Source organism: Malania oleifera, chromosome 3 (assembly GCF_029873635.1).
Source record: "Malania oleifera isolate guangnan ecotype guangnan chromosome 3, ASM2987363v1, whole genome shotgun sequence".
Classification (NCBI taxonomy): domain Eukaryota; kingdom Viridiplantae; phylum Streptophyta; class Magnoliopsida; order Santalales; family Ximeniaceae; genus Malania; species Malania oleifera.
In genome coordinates, this window is record NC_080419.1 from 54,137,916 (window position 1) to 54,156,802 (window position 18,887).

The 18,887-nt window shown below is 36.2% G+C and overlaps 1 protein-coding gene across 1 annotated transcript in view; it reads left to right on the forward strand.

The window, feature by feature from the left end:
* Positions 1 to 18,887, forward strand: part of LOC131152179 (DNA repair protein RAD50) — a 105,812-nt gene that overhangs the window by 34,168 nt on the left and 52,757 nt on the right. Inside the window, exons 6-8 of the mRNA XM_058103894.1 lie at positions 7,412 to 7,640; positions 7,847 to 8,025; positions 8,099 to 8,269. Of these exons, the coding sequence (XP_057959877.1) occupies positions 7,412 to 7,640; positions 7,847 to 8,025; positions 8,099 to 8,269 (579 nt within the window). The remainder of the gene's footprint in view (positions 1 to 7,411; positions 7,641 to 7,846; positions 8,026 to 8,098; positions 8,270 to 18,887) is intronic.

An 18,887-nucleotide genomic window follows, 5' to 3' on the forward strand; every position in this document is an offset into this window, starting at 1 on the left:
CCATGAGTGTTGCTTGCTTTCCTTCAAGTTGGTTCAATTGTTGGGACAGTGCAGTGTGATATTCTTCCTCTTGAAAATTGTCATACCCTTTTGGGCTATCCATGGTCATTTGATATGAGGGTTAAGCATGATACCTACGAAAATTTTTATACCCTTCTCATTCACAAGAAGAAGTACAATTGGTGCCATCTCGAGTTCTTCCACTTACGAAATTAAAGCATGCTGCTGGTTTCTTTCTTGTGAAGCAACATTATTTTATTTGTGGTGATGGACTTCTTGCTGCTCACCCCCACTTGACAGAGTTGATGGGGTTGAGTTTTTTTTTTTTTTGGAGGAGGGAATTAATGTAGGATTGGGTGAAATGGGCATTTGGACATGGAGTTGCTGTTCTGCATCATAGACTCTCCTGAAATTTTTGTCCATGATATTCTACTTTAACCCACTAATTTTTGTTTAATCTTTAAGTCCACCATGCTAATTTCCAGTAATCCAGGGTTTATATATAATCACATTTTAATGGTCATATTTGGTAAGCCTAAATTTTGCTGCACCATCATTATAGGGATTAAGATTCACCTCAATGAACTTATTCTGTGTCTGAATTAACTGAAAGACCTGCAATCTTCTTCTCTGCACTCAATAAGGAGACCCAAAACCTAAAAAAAACTCTCCAGATCAGCATCAGAATCATGAGCCACATTGCCCACATCAGCCTTGGAATCACTGCTACCAGAGTCCGGCTGAATCAACTGTGATCACCAACCCTTAATGCACCATGTATTGTTGAAAGGACCCTGTGAATTGGAACCTTCCAAGTAAACTGGTGTTTGGTTCATCATATCATGAGTTCTCCAAAAATTATCCCACCATCACCGGAGCTAGCCTTCATAGATTTCCCTTGATGGAGAACAAAATTTTCCTGACTAGTTCTTGCCACCTGAATGGACTGGACTCCCTTAGAGCCAGAGTTTCTTTTGTTCCCTTGACAAAGAACAAGGCCAGAATCATGAGAAAAATTTCAGGGAGCAAGGGATGCTGCCCTCTAATCCAATTAACTTTGTCAACTGTAGCAAATTTCTCTCCTGCTGTGTGGCCTTTGGGTCCTCTCAAACTCAAGATAGCTTTGAACAGCTCCAAAGCTCTGGTCTGGCCAGTCTAAAGGTTGTCCTGCCCATCACCTAATGCAATGTGGACTGTGGATTGTGAAAAACACCCTTTGAACAGGAACCGCAGATTAAGCTGGTATTTGATTCATCCTATCTCGGGGCTTCCAAAACAATTGCACCCATCAAACTGGAAATTCCCCCCGTCACTGGAGCTAGCTTTCTAACATTTTCCTTGATGAAATACTAAGTTCTCCTGGTTGGTTTATGCCACCTGAACAGATTCCCTTCCAGAGCGGGAGTCTTCCTTTTAAAGGAAGCAAATTTCTCACCTGCTGCATCACCTTCAGGTCCTCATCAACACAAGATAGCTTTTAACAGCTTTGGAACTCTGATTCATTGAAAGGCCTCTTTGATTTGGGCTCATTTCTGTTTAGAGTGAATGCCTGTGACAATATCATACTTCAATCTGAAATAATGGCTCTGATAATTATTCTGTATGGTCCAAACAAGTCAATCACTTGACCTATCCACCCTTACTTGGTCCATAATGCTTTAAATTTGAATTGGAGCTGAACTATTTTGGGGCAGAAATAATGTCCCTAATTGTTATCCCTTCCAAGCTTAGTACCCTTAGAACTATCTGATAAATATTTTTGATCGAATCTGTGAGGGACCACCATGGATGCACAGAATGACCGCCACTCTTAGAAAGATCAATGCATTGAGGCTTATCTTGTGTTCTCAAGTGCTCAAAAGATCCCTAACTAACTGACAATGATTAATCATGACCAACCCACAGCGTCCTCATAAACAGAATGATGATAAATTGTTGGGCACCCATAATGAAAAATTTTAAGTGTACAGATAGTGACTCCGTTGTTGCCATGAGATGAATATGCAAGAAATGACTTGAAGAGCAAAATATTCTAACCTAAGGATTATCACCCTTCTCAAACTAGCCATTTCTCATATTGCTCCATCAACCACCTAGATTCCCTCCTGTCGTAGCAACAGAGGAAGAACCAGCCTTTAATGATACAGGGGTTCAAATTTCCATTACAGACAAATTTGGACCTACAAACCTTTCTGTCAATAACTTCCAACCTATGGTTGCTTTTCATTGCGATCGATCTTGACTCACTGTAGTTGCTTCAGAGGAACCTCATAACCGAGACCACCCATGCCAGAAAGCTCTAGGAGTATAGATCAATTTCAAGGTCATTTAGCGTGATCTTAAAAATCCTTAGGGAAGTCCATTGGAAAAAACAATGGGTGTCCCTGGGTTTCAAGGATCCCTACTTTGTGAGGGTAGAGAAGTCTATTGATATTCATTTAAAATTGTAAGTCATTATTTCTTTATTTTTTCTCTTTATTTGTGTATGGTTTAGGATATTGGAAGAAAATCAAGTTTTGGGAAGTCCTTTTATGTGGCAGTCTGTCTCTAAAAATACCTTATATCAATGTTTTAAGAGGTGATGGCGTAAGGCGAGGTTTTTTAACCCTTGGGAGGTGAGATGTCACCCTTAAACCATCGATGTGTGAGCCTTTTAGGAAATTTTAATTTTTAGATAAGAATATGTAAATAAAAATCACTTTTTTTAAAAAAAAAAAATTAAGAAAATTACAAATAAAAATTTTAAAATAGATATAATTTGTAAACTAGTTGTTGGTCATTCCAAGAATACTAACTTCATTAAGTAAATTATGCCAAGAGATGGTTATATGATTGCATAGTCCAAATTATTTTCATGATATATGATCATAGTTCAAATTTTTTTCATGATATAAGACACAACTCTCGATTGTTTCGGAAAGGTTAAGGTTCAAGAGTTTTAGAGATCAATTCATGTTAGGGCATTCCTTTATATAAACACGTGGTTACAATTTTGTAGTTGAATCTAACTTGAGATTCACACATCCAAAATTTGTAAGTCTTAACTAAAATGGTGCTAAAGAGGTGGATGAAGGTCTCTAGTGGAGAATTTTGGGCATAAAATGGGGAAACTTCCTTTGAATTTTTGGGGCTGCCACTTGGAGCAAAATTTGAGGAGAAATCCTTATGGATGCCTGTAATTGAGAAGCTTGAAAGGAAATTAGCAGATTGGAAAGCAAGTTTTGTACCATGGGGAAGGCTTACCCTTATATTTTTAAGATAGAGAGAGAAATTTATTAAGGAAGAAGAAAAGAGATGCAAACTAGTGGAATGAGAAAAACTAGCATAACCTAATTAAGAAATCCCCTTCTTTGGTCCTCTACCACCATAAATCACAGAACACAGAAAATTAGCTAATTCCCTCTAGCCTTTCTTTCCCTTCTTGGCACCACCATCAAAATGAACTTCATTTCCTCCCAGATCAGATAGTCATAACCCCATTTTATCCAAAAGATGTTGAGCTGCCACATCCTTCCCATCCATTTTTCTCCATATGAATAGGAAATATCCCATCTTGCTATTTTTCCTAGATCAATTTCCTCAAAAAGAGAAATTCCTTTTAACCCCTCCTCCAGAGATTGAGGCATCTACCATAGGTCCCCATGTAAATCAGATGACTTAGACAAATACCCCTGCTGTTACTGGATTTCATCTAATAACAAACCACCATCACATGCAAACTCACTAGAGACATCACTTTTATCATCCATGTATCTCCCTATTGCATTTTCCCGTTGCGTATTCCCCTTACCATTAAAATAATTATCTTTGGAATTCCTCTTGTTCCTGCCCTGCTGCAGATGATGATGAGCCATAACATCCCTAAACTTAACATTATTAGTTCCCACATCTCTACTTCAATCCCCCACAACTTCAAGATCAATCTGGGCTTCATCCCCACAAAATGTTTTAGCCTTCGTGTCCCTGCCTTCATCAATATTACACAGAGGGTAATTGTGTGCCACTCTCCCAACATTCCCACTTAACACCCATTATTGAATTAGAAACATTGTTTGTACCCAACGTACTACCTAATCCATTCCTGCCCTTTATCAAGAGTTGCCTTATGTTACCTACGGTTCCATGAGGTTGAGAAGACGAAGCCATCCCACTCTCTGATTGCAATTCAATCTGTCTAGGATGATTTGAGATTTGAGACACCCTTCTAGGAACTTGAGGAGCCACCCTATGTAGAGAGGCTGTCTTCTACTCATTAGTACATTTTGCTCCTGAAAATGAGCCTGAATATTTTGAGACATAATAGGATGCAAAAGCTTTGGGCCTTTGTGCTCTGTGCTAATTGAATAAAGCCTATTATCTACATAAATGCCATTTTGAATACCCAAGATGTTGCTCAAATGATGTGTAATGTTTATAATGCCTGACCCAACCCATTTTAGCCCAATAAATTTCCATTTAACTCGTCAATCCCACTATTTGCGAGGCCCAACTCTTTCCTATCCATCTTCTTCATACTGCCATTTTTAGAAATCCTGGTTGCCTGTGCATAGATTGTCACTGCCCTAAAACAAAGCCCAGGCATCGCAATTTTGATCGCATTCCTATAACGATAATAAAATTGCTTCCTTCTTGTCGTTACCACCTTTGAACCCCTTGCCAACCTCACCTTTACCATAATTATTTGCCATCACTTGAAATCCCTTTGGTACCACTCCAAATTTCAGAATAAACCTTTGCCACCCCTCTCCTTTAGTCCCATTAGGAATGGAAATAAAATATTTTCCCCTTCCATCCCAACTTGTCTCGAAAAACTTCCCGATCTTCTTGTAATGAAGAGACGGCCAATCCTTGACACTTCTAACCTTCATGCTTCAAAAATCTCTTCCCAATCATCCAAAAATACCGACAACCCTTCTAGAAACGATTTTATTGACGATGTTGACAAACTAGAGAAACTAATTGATTTTTCTTAGGGTTATGCTTGAGCATGAGTTGAAATTCCCTCTTCCCCACTCTATCCAGTCTCAAATGGAAAGTTTCCCTTCGATCTTGACTGATATTCTGCAGTCTCCTTCCCTCATGGTTTAGAATTACCATAGCAGTAAATTCCGATGAGCATGGAGAGAAGGGGATAGGTTTTATCAGACGTCATTTGTTCTGTAATGTAACTAACATAAATGCTGGGTAGTTTCTAATCAGTGATAGGATCTTAGGAATCACATGCAAGAGATACGCATCATGGTCAAGCCGCCAATTTTTTCATGTCTTTCTTTCCTTTTCTCAATGACTAGAAGGTTAGAAGGTATTAAAAGAAAATTTCATTGGGGCTAAAGTGTGAGGGATTTTTAAATATTGCCTTGTTAATTGGGATCCTATTGAACGACCCATTACCCAATGAAGGTTGGGGGTTAAAGATTATGTCCTTCAACAAATCTGTCCTTGGGAGGTGGGTTGTGTTTTATGGAGGAAAAGAATCATTTATGGCAGAAATTCATTGAGTATGGGCTTGATAGAAATGGGTGGTCTACTAGAGAAGGTAGAGTACCATATGAGATGGGGTGTGGAAGTAGGTAGGAAGGGGATGGGAATATGTGTTCATTCAAGAAGAATATAGTGTTGGAAAGGGAGAAATTATTAAATTTTGGGAGGGAATATCATTGCAATCTATCTTCCTGGATGTTTTTTTTCTTCCCCCTATGGTTTCAAACAAAGAGATTCCGTTATATGCTGGCACTAAGACTTTTTGGGCTGTCAATTTTGAGAGGATGGCACACGATTTGAAGATGAGGCTATTTTCAAGTTTCATGATTCTCTTCGTGGCTATGATTAGAGAGATGAAGTAGAAGATAAAGTAAAGTGGTAGCTGGAGGGCAGAGGCAGGTTTAAATCTTATTGTAGGAAGATCTTTTTTGCAGTGGGAGTTGGGGTAAGGTCTTAAATATTGATATTGACTAAAATTTTGAGGCCTCAAAACTACGGAAACCAAATGTTGGTGTCAATTTAAGAAACGATGGAAAAAACATGGAATTCTCTTATGAACCTTCGGAGCCTATTAAAATACAAAACAACGAAAGATGTAGAACTAATATATTACATACAAAATCCATTAAAGACATCCATATGGTGTATAAGACGCAACTAATATATTATATATAAAATATTAAGGACATGGATGTGGTATATAAGACGCAATAACTGTAATGTAATAGTGGTATTAAACATATTAAATTAATATAAATGAAATTCATAAATAAATTAAATATTATTTATTAAACAAACACAGTTACTTCAGATATAAATGGTCAAATGAAATGGTGTAGCTAACATCTAAGTTTAATTTTTCATATAATTTTAGAAGTCGGAATGCCCTTTTGTGATAATCTTTAGTTTCAACAAGAAAAGAAGAGACAGAAATTTCAATTTAAGTTTTGAATCTCAAATTTGAATTTTAAGGAACTTCCATTCTATTGATAAAATTCTGAAATATCGAGATTTTGATACATTTTGGGTTATTTGTGGACATTTTGGCTAAAATGGAAATCAACTGCCATTTTTGATTTTTTGAGGGTGGTGGAAAGGGAAATTTCAACATTTTTGTTGAAGTTTTGAGACCATGGATTGGGGGAACAGCTGCATTTTCCTTGAAAGATGATTTGGAAAACCAGCAGCTCTACCTGGTGGGGCTCGAGGCTTCATTGTTGTTGCATCAGCTCAACTAAGGTTGCTTTCCTGGCTTGGTAGGGTTAAGCTGGCGGAGAGTTTTAACTTTAGAGAATCTGCAGAAAAGAGAGCATCATTTGGCAAATAGATGCTTCTTGTGCAAGGAGGAACTGGAAAATGTTTGTACTTGTTCCATGAATGTAGGTGGCCAATAAGGCTATGTAATGTTGCTTGGAGCATAATTAGGCAAGAATGAGTTTCTGTTAAGTCAGTTTCTAAGGAACTATTTGCCTGGTCTGAAATTAAAACTAGAAAGGAAAGAAAAAGTAGCCTTTGATCTGATCACTTTATCTATTTTTTGGAAAGTTATGGAGGGACAGAAATAGGAGAGCCTTTGAGGGTATAGATTTTGTAGGAATTTTGCAGATCAATAGCTTAACTTTTATATTATTGGGATAAAGCTGACAGCAGTGAATGTGTAGATGAACTTTTTCATATTGTTGATTTCCTTTGTTGTTGACCTTTCTTTTTGGGTTGCCACCCCCTCGGTGCTCTTTTGTATATAATTCTTATTTACTTATGAAGAAGAAAGAGATATTGATGCTTTAGTTCCATTTGACAGTTCATTGGTTGTTGTAAAGCTCACTGACTGTCGTCGGTTAAGAGTTTAAAGAATAATTCAATATTTAATACCTGATTGGCGTCTGCTTCAAGTTAATGTTTCCAATGATTTGAGTTTGTATTATTACAGCTTCGTGAAAACATTTCTCAAGATGAAGATAAAACGAAATCACTAAAAAGTCAAATTCAGGAGTTGGAGAAAAACATTCAAAATGTTGATGGTAATATCCATCAAACAGAGATTACACTAAAAGACTTGCGAAAACTACAAGATCAGATATCAACCAAGACTGCAGAAAGGAGGACTCTGTTTAAAGAGCAGCAGAAACAGTATGCTGCTCTTGCTGAAGAGAATGAAGGTCTGTCAATGTATGACATCATTTAGCTGATCTTTGCCTTGATTGTCTAGTTTTGTTTTTATTTTGTAACATAATGTTTGCACCCAGGGTATCTTATTGTTGTTTGTACAATAATCTCTATGTGGCACTAGGCAGAGGCTGCACCATTTAAGTGCAGTATTCAAAGATTTTAGTCTGTAACTATGCATTTTCTCTCTGTTGGTCAGACACCGATGAAGAATTGAAGGAATGGAAAGCTAAATTTGAGGAAAGGATTGCACTCTTGGAATCTAAAATTAGCAAGTTGGAGAGGGAACTGGAAGACACAGAGAACAAAAGTTCTTTTCTCATGCAGACAATCAATGAAAATATCCGGGAGATTAGCAAACTTCAAACCGAAGCTGAAGTAAGTTATTGATATTCTAACAGTACCTAATATGTGTGAATTTGTTACTAATGCATTCCAAATTTGGTATTAGGCTCATTTGTCCCTCAAGAATGAAAGAGATTCAACCATACAAAAGCTTTTTGCGATAAATAATTTGGGACCTCTTCCAAATTCTCCATTCAGTAATGAGGTTGCTTTGAACCTAACTAATCGAATCAAGTCAAGGTTAATGGATCTTGAGAGGGACTTGCAGGATAAGAAGGTGAGCTTCTTTGTTGCTGTAGTTGTAGTTGTCTTGAATTTTCTCCTGTTTTGTGCAAGACTGGCATCCATCTCTATTGCAGCTCCATATTATGCTTATTGATCAGGTAAAGGCCAAATATTCAAGGATTGTCATTGCCTATTTTGATGACATTATGGTGTTGAAGATGAAATATTTTCCTGGGCATTCAACCACACGAAAAGATACATGAGTTGATTAGATTGAACATCCAGGACCTGTTCTCCATTTATTGTATAAACATGGATGTCTTTTGGATTTTTGCATTATAAATACATTTTAACATAATATGATCACCTTATGTTTGCAAAAACTAATGCTTGAGTTTATTTTTATTTTTCTATTTTTATTTTTATTTTTATAATGCTTATGATGTTGGTTTGTGATCTTATTGTTTCAGGGGTATTTTTGTTATCAATGCTTCATATATAAAATGGATGGATGGTTTATCGGTCTATTGAGAATCATACTTTGTCTACTGAAACTTGTCTTATCTTATTCTCTTTTTCCTCATCATTCTCAGAGTCTAGCAATAATTCTCTTTGTTGATAGACCTTTCATCTTGCAGCACGGTATCAGAGCCAACTTCATCAATCCCATGCGTTTTTTTGTTTTTTTTTGTTTTGTTTTGTTTTTTTCATTGTATGTGATCACTTTTCAAAGCTAGTGTACAGCTGTACTGTTTGGTCTTTGTCAGCATTGTTCATCGTCATTGTTCAGTCACTATTTATTGCAACTGTTCACATACTTTTCTTGATTCTGTTCACTTTTACTGTTCTTTGCAACTTTTAATTGATACTGTTCACAGTCTCCTGCCTTTTTCTCTTCTATCCCTGATCTTTAAATTACAAGTTCCCTGGTTTTGGGCTCATTTAAATTTTTTTATCACTTCTTTTCAAGCATGTATCAGTGCTGTGTCTGTGATTCCTATGTTATGTGAGGGCAATTGCTTAGTGTTATTGGGAAAACAGATTCTTTGTCATGATGCTTGCTTGATTCATAGTAGCTGTGGATGATCTTGTGAGATCCAGTGGGCTTACTGCCTATAATCCCTCTTTTTTGCTGGTAGATTGTTGGGGTGTGGTGTTTCATTCATTTTCATTCCTCGTTTCTGGTGGATTCATTTTGCACCATGCAGTTGCTGCTGTTTTGTGGTTGTGACTAATTTTTGTAGGCCTAAACTGCCATTTCAAGCCTACAATTTACCCTGGCGTGCTGGTGCATGTTGCCATCGCCACTGTGTTTTCTTGCGGGGTTGCACTTTTTTGAGTGTTCTCTGTATTCTTCAAATCTTTCTTGCCATGGGCGCTCTTTTGTTTGAGTGAGCAGCATATTTTGTGTCTTGTGCTCTTTAGGTGGCTTGCCTTTTTTTCATGGATTTAACTGATATAAGTTCAACTGATAGTGTTAATGTTGTGTGTGTGTGTGTTTTTTTTTTTAAATATTAAAAGATTTAACCAATAAAAGTTCAAATGATAATGCTAATGTGATTTGCAAATCACAACTCTAAAATTGTTTTGGGAAGGTTTTGGTACAGGTTCTAGTTATTGTGGTCCTTGTGCTTGTATTTACTGCAGGAAAAAAATAACATTGTTAATGGTTTCAGGGATCTCTAGAAAAACCGGCCTGGGCTTGCATTCTTTTTGCTAGTGGTGAAAGTAAAGGGAATTCTTCTAGTACAATTGGTCTTTCTGCTAGGAGGATGAGCACATCATCCACTGTGTCTTGGGAGGAGTTTGGGGTCTGCTATTGTTTCTGTTTTAGTATCTGTACATTGAAGAAACAGGCTATGACAATGCATTTGTTAATGTCGCCCCTTCTGCTGTTAATTTTCAGTTGTTTTGGGAAAAAAAAAAAAAAACTGAATACCAGATTTCATCTGTTGTTTTGGCAACCTAGCCAGAATACTTTAAGAAGAGAGAACAAAAATAGCCTTCAAGAGTGAACAAATAAAAGTCAAATAGATTTTTGCTAACTAGGAGGGTAAATCCTGTCATGTAGGGATTGTAAAGTTATTCAAGGTGAAATTTTGGACTATGCAACAGAGTTCTAGGGTTAGATATATGTTTTAAAAATGAAAGAGAAAGGGTAGCATAAGTCACTGCAAGAGAACTAGGTGGTGGAACCTAAAGGGAGAAAATATAATAAAAATTTAAAGGTATAATGATCAAAGGCGGTAATTGGACAATAGAAGATGGTGTAAACTGTAGATGCAAGCACTCTTTGGAGTAGGATAGATAGCTCGATTAAAAAACATTTTAGGTGAATCTAGAGGAAGATTCTCGGCTAGTAAAGAAAGTTGGTGGTGGGATCAAAGCCCTAAAGAGAAAAGAATTTGGTATAAAACATGGCAAACATATAGAAATATGAAAAAATTTTGAAAAGTATAAAGAAGCAAGAAAAGATGCAAAAAGGTCTGTAAGCTAAACGCATATACTACTTTATAAGCTAGATTAGACACAAAAGGAGGTGAAAGTGAGGCCAATAGTGTCTTGGTTAGAGAAGACAGCATAAAAATCGGATAGTGAGCTTACTTTATTAAGCTATTTAATGAAAAACCAAGTTGAAGGCTTAAACCAAGGTTTGGAAATTTGGTGTCTAAAAACACAGTTCTCTTGGCCAAATGGCTTTGGCGGTTCCCTCTAGAGGATTCTTTTGTGGCATGAAGTTATTAGAAGCAAAGTTTGAACTCAACGGGAATGGGTGGGATACCAATTTGGGTTCTAGATGCTATTTGGACAGTCGTGGAAGACTATTTCTTTGATTTACCCTCTATTCTCCATACTAAATTTTGTTGGGTCAGTGGTGTAATGTTCATTTTTGGGAAAACATTTGGTTGGGGAATGTTGTTTTCTCCACCTCTCTTCCTCACCTATTTCATTTAAGCTTAGATTAGAATGATACCATTCCTCATTCCTTGTTGTGCTGGTTGGTCCTTTACCTTCTTGAATTTTCATTTTAGAAGATCCTTGAATGATAGGGAAACAGATGCGTTATCTTCATTGTTGGCCCTGTTGAATAATTGATGGGGTACCCTCAAATGCTGATAGTCGATCTTGGTTGTTGGATCCCTTGAGGGTTTTTTGTGAATTCTTGGTTAGTACTGAATTTTTCCTTTCCATTCTAATAAACTATTTGGATGGCCAAAATCCACCCCCACCCCCACCCCCACCCCCCCAAAAAAAAGATCAAAGCTTTTCTTTGATTGGTTGTTTTTAATAGGATAAATACTATTAACTTGTTGCAGATTAGGAGAACGTTAAAGGCTCCCTCTCTAGATATATGCGTGCTTTGTTTTTAACTGCTTAGAATCTACTCCGCATCTTTTTGTGCAGTGTAATTTTGCATGGAAGGATTGGAGCGAGTTATTTTGTTATTTTGGAGAATGTGGGTCTGTCTAGGGATAATATAGGAGTTTTTGCCTATATCTTTTGTTGGGCTTGGTAGGAAGAAGGAAGGAGTAGTGCTATCAATTAGTGCTTAATTGTAGTATTTTAGTCTTTATGGAAGGAACGAAACACATGTATTTTTTTAGGGAAGAAATTAGCATTTTTTTTTTGTTTTTTAATGTAGGAGAAGATTCATTTTCTGGCTTTGCTTTGGTGTGTGGTAATGATAATTTCAAGGGGATATGCGTTTTAGATATTTAGCACGATTGACATTCTTTGTTGACTTCTTGGGCTGTGCTGATTTCCTTGGGTTGTTATTTAAACTTTTTGGTTTTCTTTTGTTCTCTTTGGATTTCCTATATTTTGTTGAGGAGATGTCTCTTCTCCTGATTGTACATTCTTACTCTTTCTAATGAATTTCTTTTGCTATCAAAAATAAATAAATGAGGACAAATCTAAAAATTTGAGATTTGTTTGCAAAATTAGTTAATGAAGTTAAGATTTGCATTAAAAAAAATGAAAAATGAAAAGCTATATGACTGGATGACGTCCCAACAGAAATTTTGAATTGCCTCGGTGATAACAGTTATATGGTTAATTAATTTATTTAATGCAATTATAAAAATTAATATGAATGGTGGAAAATCACTTTAATACCTACATATAAATAAAAGAGATATTAAAAATTGCAATAACTATTCTGGAATTAAACTTATGAGTTATGCAATGAGACTATGGGAAAAAGGGTAATTGAACAGACTAAGGTTAGAAATGAGGTTCTTAAAAAATTAATTTGGTTTTATGCTTTGGAGATGAACTGCAGAAGCTATATATTTTTAGAAGATTATTAGGGAAGTTTAGGGAAACTAAGAGGGACTTGAATAGGTTTTTTATTAGCTTATAGAATGCCTATGATACGGTACCCATGTAAGTTTTATGGTGGGTTTAAAAAAAGATTATGTAGTAGGTTTATTAATGTTATTAAGGATATATATGATAAGTAATGACTAGCTTTTGGACAATAGTGGGAGAGTCTAGGGAATTTCAAATTACAATAGGTGTACATCAAGGATCATTTTTAAGCCCTTATTCTTTTGCACATGTGATTAATGAACTTACTGAGAGTATCCAAAATGAGATTCTATGGTGTATGTTGTTTTCATATGATATTGTCTTGATTGATGAATCTAAAGGTGGAGTAGAATCTAATTTAGAATTATGGAGAAAAGATTTAAAATCAATGGGTTTTAGGATAAGTAAAAATAATATAGAATATATGAAATGTAATTTCAGTGATAGGAGGCATATTGGAGAAAATATTGAACTTGATTGTCAAGAAATTAATAGTACTACTAGATTTTGATACATTGGATTTATTATGCAAGCTGAAGGAGAAATTGAAGGTATGTTATAAGAGCTAAAGTAGAGTGAGTAAAATAAAGAAGTGCTTCGGGCGTGTTAAATGATTGTAGAATACCCTTAAATTAAAAGGAAAATTTTATAGGACGACTATAAGATCAACTATGCTTTATTGATCAAAATGTAGAGTAGCTAAGAAACAACATATCCAAAAGGTAAAAGTTTGCCAAAGTGAGAATGCTAAGGCAGATGAGTGGTATAATATTAATGATAAAATTGAGGAATTAACATATTCGTCGTAAGTTAGATATTGTACTAGAAGAAAAGATAATGGAGGACAACTTAGACTATTTGCAACATAGGCCAAATAATGCACTATTGAGGATGAGTGAGCTAGTTATCCTTAGTAGTAGTAGAAAGGGTAGGGGTAGACCTAAATAACTCGAAATGAAATAGTGAGTGAGGATTTAATGTCCCTTAAATTATTGGAGGAAATTGTCCAAGTTTGTATAAACTATGGGGCAAAGGAGGTGATTTAGCCGAAGGGGCTGTTGAGCTGAATTGAAGTCATATCAAAGAGAGTTGGGAAATACTAACAGCACCAAGAAACTTTCCAACCGAAGGCTAATTGTATCCCTTTTTAAGGAGATCGTTGAGTTGTAGGGAAGAGGCTTGTAATTCTGACAATAAATTTTGTTCTCTGGTAAGGTTTGACTTTTGGGGAGCACACAAGGGTGTGGATTGTGGAGATGTAGAGGAGGTTTCACATGTGGAAGACAATTTAAGAATCTTCTACAATTCTGAGAAGGGATTTTTGGTTCATTAGTTGAGAGCCAATTTTGATTTGGAAGGATAGGATGTCTAGGCACAATTTTCAGAGGGACTTTGTGTGAGTGAAAGAGAGGAACTGTTAGTGAAAATTGATGATTCTTAACAAGAAATTCAATAGCTTAAGGAAGAGTGTCTTTAAATGTTATGACATTGTGCAAGGGGGTGTAGATGCTTTGTGGCATAATTCTTACCAGATGAAAGTTTTGATTGATAGGATATCTTTGTCACCCGTTTATGACCCTATTCCTAAAATGATGGGCTTTGTTGATATTCCTTTTGATGTTGGGAGGGATAAAGATGAAGAGGTAGTTGTACCTATGGTTGATCCAAATTCTTTTGAATTTGAAAATGGTATTCTTCCCCTTCTTGTTTAGACCATATTTTCTTTTGACTCTTTATGCCACTAGAAGGGTCCTAAAGGAAGTAGTGCTTTTGAATTTGGCATGCGGGTTAAAGGAGAGAGACTATAGAGACCCAAATAAGATTTTGAATGACCTAAGTTTGATATTAGTGTCTTGCTGGAGTTGAGGTGAGGTTGGGCGTGAGTCCTAGAATCTATAAGCAAAAGAAGAAGAAGGTTCAGACAGAGTTAAAAAATTTGGCCTCTTCCATCAATTATGGGGGTTGGAACGGTGCAAGGAGGGCAAGTAAATGCATTAGATTATGAAGGTTGTTAGTTAAAATGTTAGAGGCTTAGGAAATTTTATGAAGAGAAGCTTGATCAGGGAGGTTTTGTTTAGATATTCATCTGATATTGTGTAGATCTAGGAGACCAAGCTTGGTAATGTTGGCTCAAGGGGTGGGGTTGTTAGAGGGATTTGGGATGGGCATTGTATGGATTGGGCTTTCATACCTTCTTGGTGGTTAGTGGATGGCATTCTTGTGGGACACTTCTCTATTTTTAGAATGGGTAGTCTTGTAGGATTTTTCTCCCTCTTTGTTTTATTAGAACTGAAAGGTCAGGGTCAATAGTGGGTCTCTTCAGTGTATGGTCCTTCTAGAGAAACTCTCACGAGGTTTTTTTTTTTTTTTTATTCTTTATTTTTATTTTATTTTATTTTTAGGATGAGCTTTATTTTTTGTTTGGTTTTTGCACCCCTAAATGGATTGTAGGAGGTGATTCTAATGCTGCGAGGGTTCTATGGTAGAAGAAGGGGGGAAGCAAGGTTGCTACAAATATGCATAATTTTGATACGTTTATTAGGGAGTGTGGCTTGACAGATTTTGGGGAATGCTAATTTTACCTAGTCGATTGGTGGAGCTAGGGCGTTTGCTAGTAGGCTTGATAGATTCTAGTGGGAGGATGAGATCCCTAATCTCTCCCATATTGTTTTACCTAGACCCACATTAGATCACTTTCCTATTTTGTTGGAATCGAGTAAGGTTTCCTGGGGTCCTACTCCTTTCAATTTGAAAATATGTGGTTGGATCACGATTCCTTCTAGCCTTTGATCAGTAATTCTTGGGTTGAGGAAGTGGAGAGGGGCAAGGAAGAGTTTAGATTTATGAATGAATTGAAGAGGTTGAAAGAGAAGTTGAAAGGGTGGAAGAGGGGGGGGGGTGTTGTTTGGTGATATAAGGTTTATAAAGGCAAGTATTTTAGGTGAATTGGGCACATGGTTCGAAATCGCGGTCGTGGGTAACATCGCGTAACGGTTGTTGGAGACGCGGGTGTTACGTAACGGGAAGCAGGCGTACCGGTTGTGAATTTTTTTCACGCATGCACAACCATGCCAAAATCGAAAAATAAGCATGAAATCCATTAATACATGTTTTTTTAATGAATTTTGAAGGCTTTCATTCAACCTACAAATGCTTTTTAATAGGCATTATGATTTTTATATTAATTTTAGTACGCTGTTTACAAAAAAAAAATCATATTTTTTTTATAGTTTACCTTACTTTAATGAGTATAATGATGTAGAAATGTAATTAAAATGAATCAAAGGCTTAATACTCAATATAGACATTACACATACATGGATTTAAAAAGTGATTAATATTAAATATCAATGAATAATTGAAAATACATGAATACAATATTACAAATTTATAACATAACACATCTCACCACCAAAAAGAATGACGTGAAGGGTCTTCATAATTTGCATCTCTATCTTGAGATTGGGATTGAAATTATCTCCCCATCCTTGTGGAAATACATAGCTGAATAAACCCAAATTTGCGTCATTTCATTGTTACTCTTGAAAATGTACTGGTGGTGAAAATCTAACTGATATAAGGGGTGCATAATCACCTATTTGACCATATCCTGAATAATGTCCATAAGTTGGGGCTGTGGTTGGCTCTGGGTAGTGTGTAGAAGAAGACTCACTAGATCTTGAGATTCCTGATCCACTAGGATAAAAACATGAGTCATGAGATGCATGATGTGGATATGCTGGATGAGATTCATATGATTGTGATGATGAACCATCTAAACCAAAGTCGCCAAAACTACGAACCACACCATATGAATCTTCAGCAGAATCACTAGGGTCACCACGAGCACTCCTTCTCATGGGTTGTGAAGATCGGTTCCCTGGAGGAATATCCAAGTCATAATTTTCAGGTATGTCATGTAGTCCATAACGATCAGAAGGATGTATATCCTTTACAAATGATGTCCTTGTGTCATATCCATAATTATATTCTACACCGCCGCCTCCACCACCACCACTACCACCCCCCCAACCCTAGCTCCAGCGTCACTATTGCCATCATCATCACTTGGTGGGCTCAAACCAAGATTGTCATCACTTTGTCTACATTCAAGGCTTGAACTTGAATCATCATGCACGTTTATTGGTGGTTGATTACCTCCTTCTGTAGTACCACCAACTTCTTCATTTAACCAATTTGAATTGTCCTGACCGTCGAGTAGTGGCGTCTCTCTCTCCTTTAACCATTGACTTAAAAGATCATCTTCTTCGAAAATGTAGTCCAAATTGATAGGATTGAAACCTTCTTCAATTTCTCGTTGGCTTCTTCTCATTGTACGTCTTAATTTTAACTTCATGTTGTAATGTACGAAAACAAGTTTTTGTAGTCTCATGTACTATAATATATTTCTTGTTTTCGTATGGATGAGGCTAAAGGTGCTCCAATTACGAAGTTGATGTGGTCTAACTAAGAACTCTGATTGCTTCTTTGGAGCTCAGGAGCACACAAGCCATAATGAATCCACCATTCAGCTGCATGAATAATTAAAAAGAGTTTTATGTCAGTATAGCGTATATTTCAAAAGTCAAATTTGAACATAAAGAGAGAAAATAGAGCCATTGATCCATTATTTAGCTATATAGCCTATATTTACAAGGATTTGTTTGTTTCACTGTCGTTTGAGCCAACAGGGTTCCAAAAGTCTCCTGCCTATCTCGATATAGCAACAACTAAAAAAGGATGATTGTGAAATATAATTAATTAATTAGATGTGTTAATAATTATTCTTGAAAGTATTACAGAATACTAGAATAATTCATTATTCAATTTAATGGAACCAACACTTGATTAATAGCCCGAATTTGAGTATCTATATCGGGTACCAACTTGGTTATCACTTTTTTTACGCCATCCATGACTTCTCTAGCAACTTCAGGAAAAGGTGGGGCACCATGAAGAAATTGTGCGTTAAAAAAATATCCTACAATTAAATTTAGAAACATATTAATCAATAGTTTTGTAATGCAACTATGCATAATTTAAAAGTTAAAATAATAAGAAATTGTATTTGATTTACACTTACCAGCAGCGTGCAAATCTTGGTGCAACTGAAAACTCCACCGGTTGTCAATAACTTTTCAATAGTCTTTGTAAAATCGATAATCTTTTTCAATGGCCAACTTCACCCTATCAATTGCCTCGTATATGAAACCCATGGTTGGTTTTTCATTACCATCAACCAATTTAAGAACTTTTACTAAGGGTTCTTGCACTTTAATTATATCAGAGGCCTTTTGCCAAAACTCTTTGTCTAAGATTATCTTCTTCGAATCATATGCTGGGCCTGATTTTGCCATCCCAAACCTTGAGTTTTTCCAGGCATCAGATATAAATATTTTCCTTAATGCTTGTTTATGCCTGAAAATAGTCTTCAAAGTAATGAAGTTGGTGGCAAATTGAGTGATGGCAAGGTGAAGTAACTTTCTATTATTTGTGAATTTCTTCATGAAATTCACTGTCTATGTGTGGCTGTAAATAAAAGAGGTTATTATTCTTGCATCTTCTAAGACTTCACGTTACTTTTCTTACCAATATTTTCAAGAATAAGGTCTATGCAATGAGCTGCACATGCTGTCCAATAGAGATTGAGCCTCTTCTGCATTAATAATTTTCCTCCTGCCTTCTTGTAGCTTCATTATCAGTCACTATTTTAACAACATTCTCCTCTCCAATTTCTTCAATCACCTCGCCCATTAATCTGAAATGAAATTATAGATTCAATAATTACTATTATTTAATTAAAAACATGCAAGTCCATAATACTATATGCATATAAAATTAAAATTAGAAAATTACGTGAAATAATATTCAGCTGATCTGTTTGGCACATCAGAGGCATCGACTGATTTATGAAATACGGTGCCTCTATCGCAATAAACTAAAAATTTTATAATGTGTTTTCTAGTTGGTCCTGACCAACCATCCCACATAAGGGTTACATCTCTCTCCTTCCAAATTCCAGTAAAAGAAGCTATATAATTTTTCATTTCCTGATACTCTTGCTCCAAATAAATTTTAGATATCTCATAGGGTGATGGACTCTTCACCCCCTTTACAACCTCTGCAGCAATATCAAGTATAGGCTGCACAAATGGAGAGTCAGCCACATTCACTGGAATTTGATTATAAATTAGGAATTTTTCAACTGCTTTTCCTAATTTACTTCCTAAACCTTTCAGTAACTTAGTGTTGATTTTTGGTTGTTTGACACTCTTACTTCTTTCTAAAATAGGATTCATTGCCTTTAGTCTAGCTTCAAGGGCATTAGGGTTGATCCATTGTTGTCCACTACCTCCAAC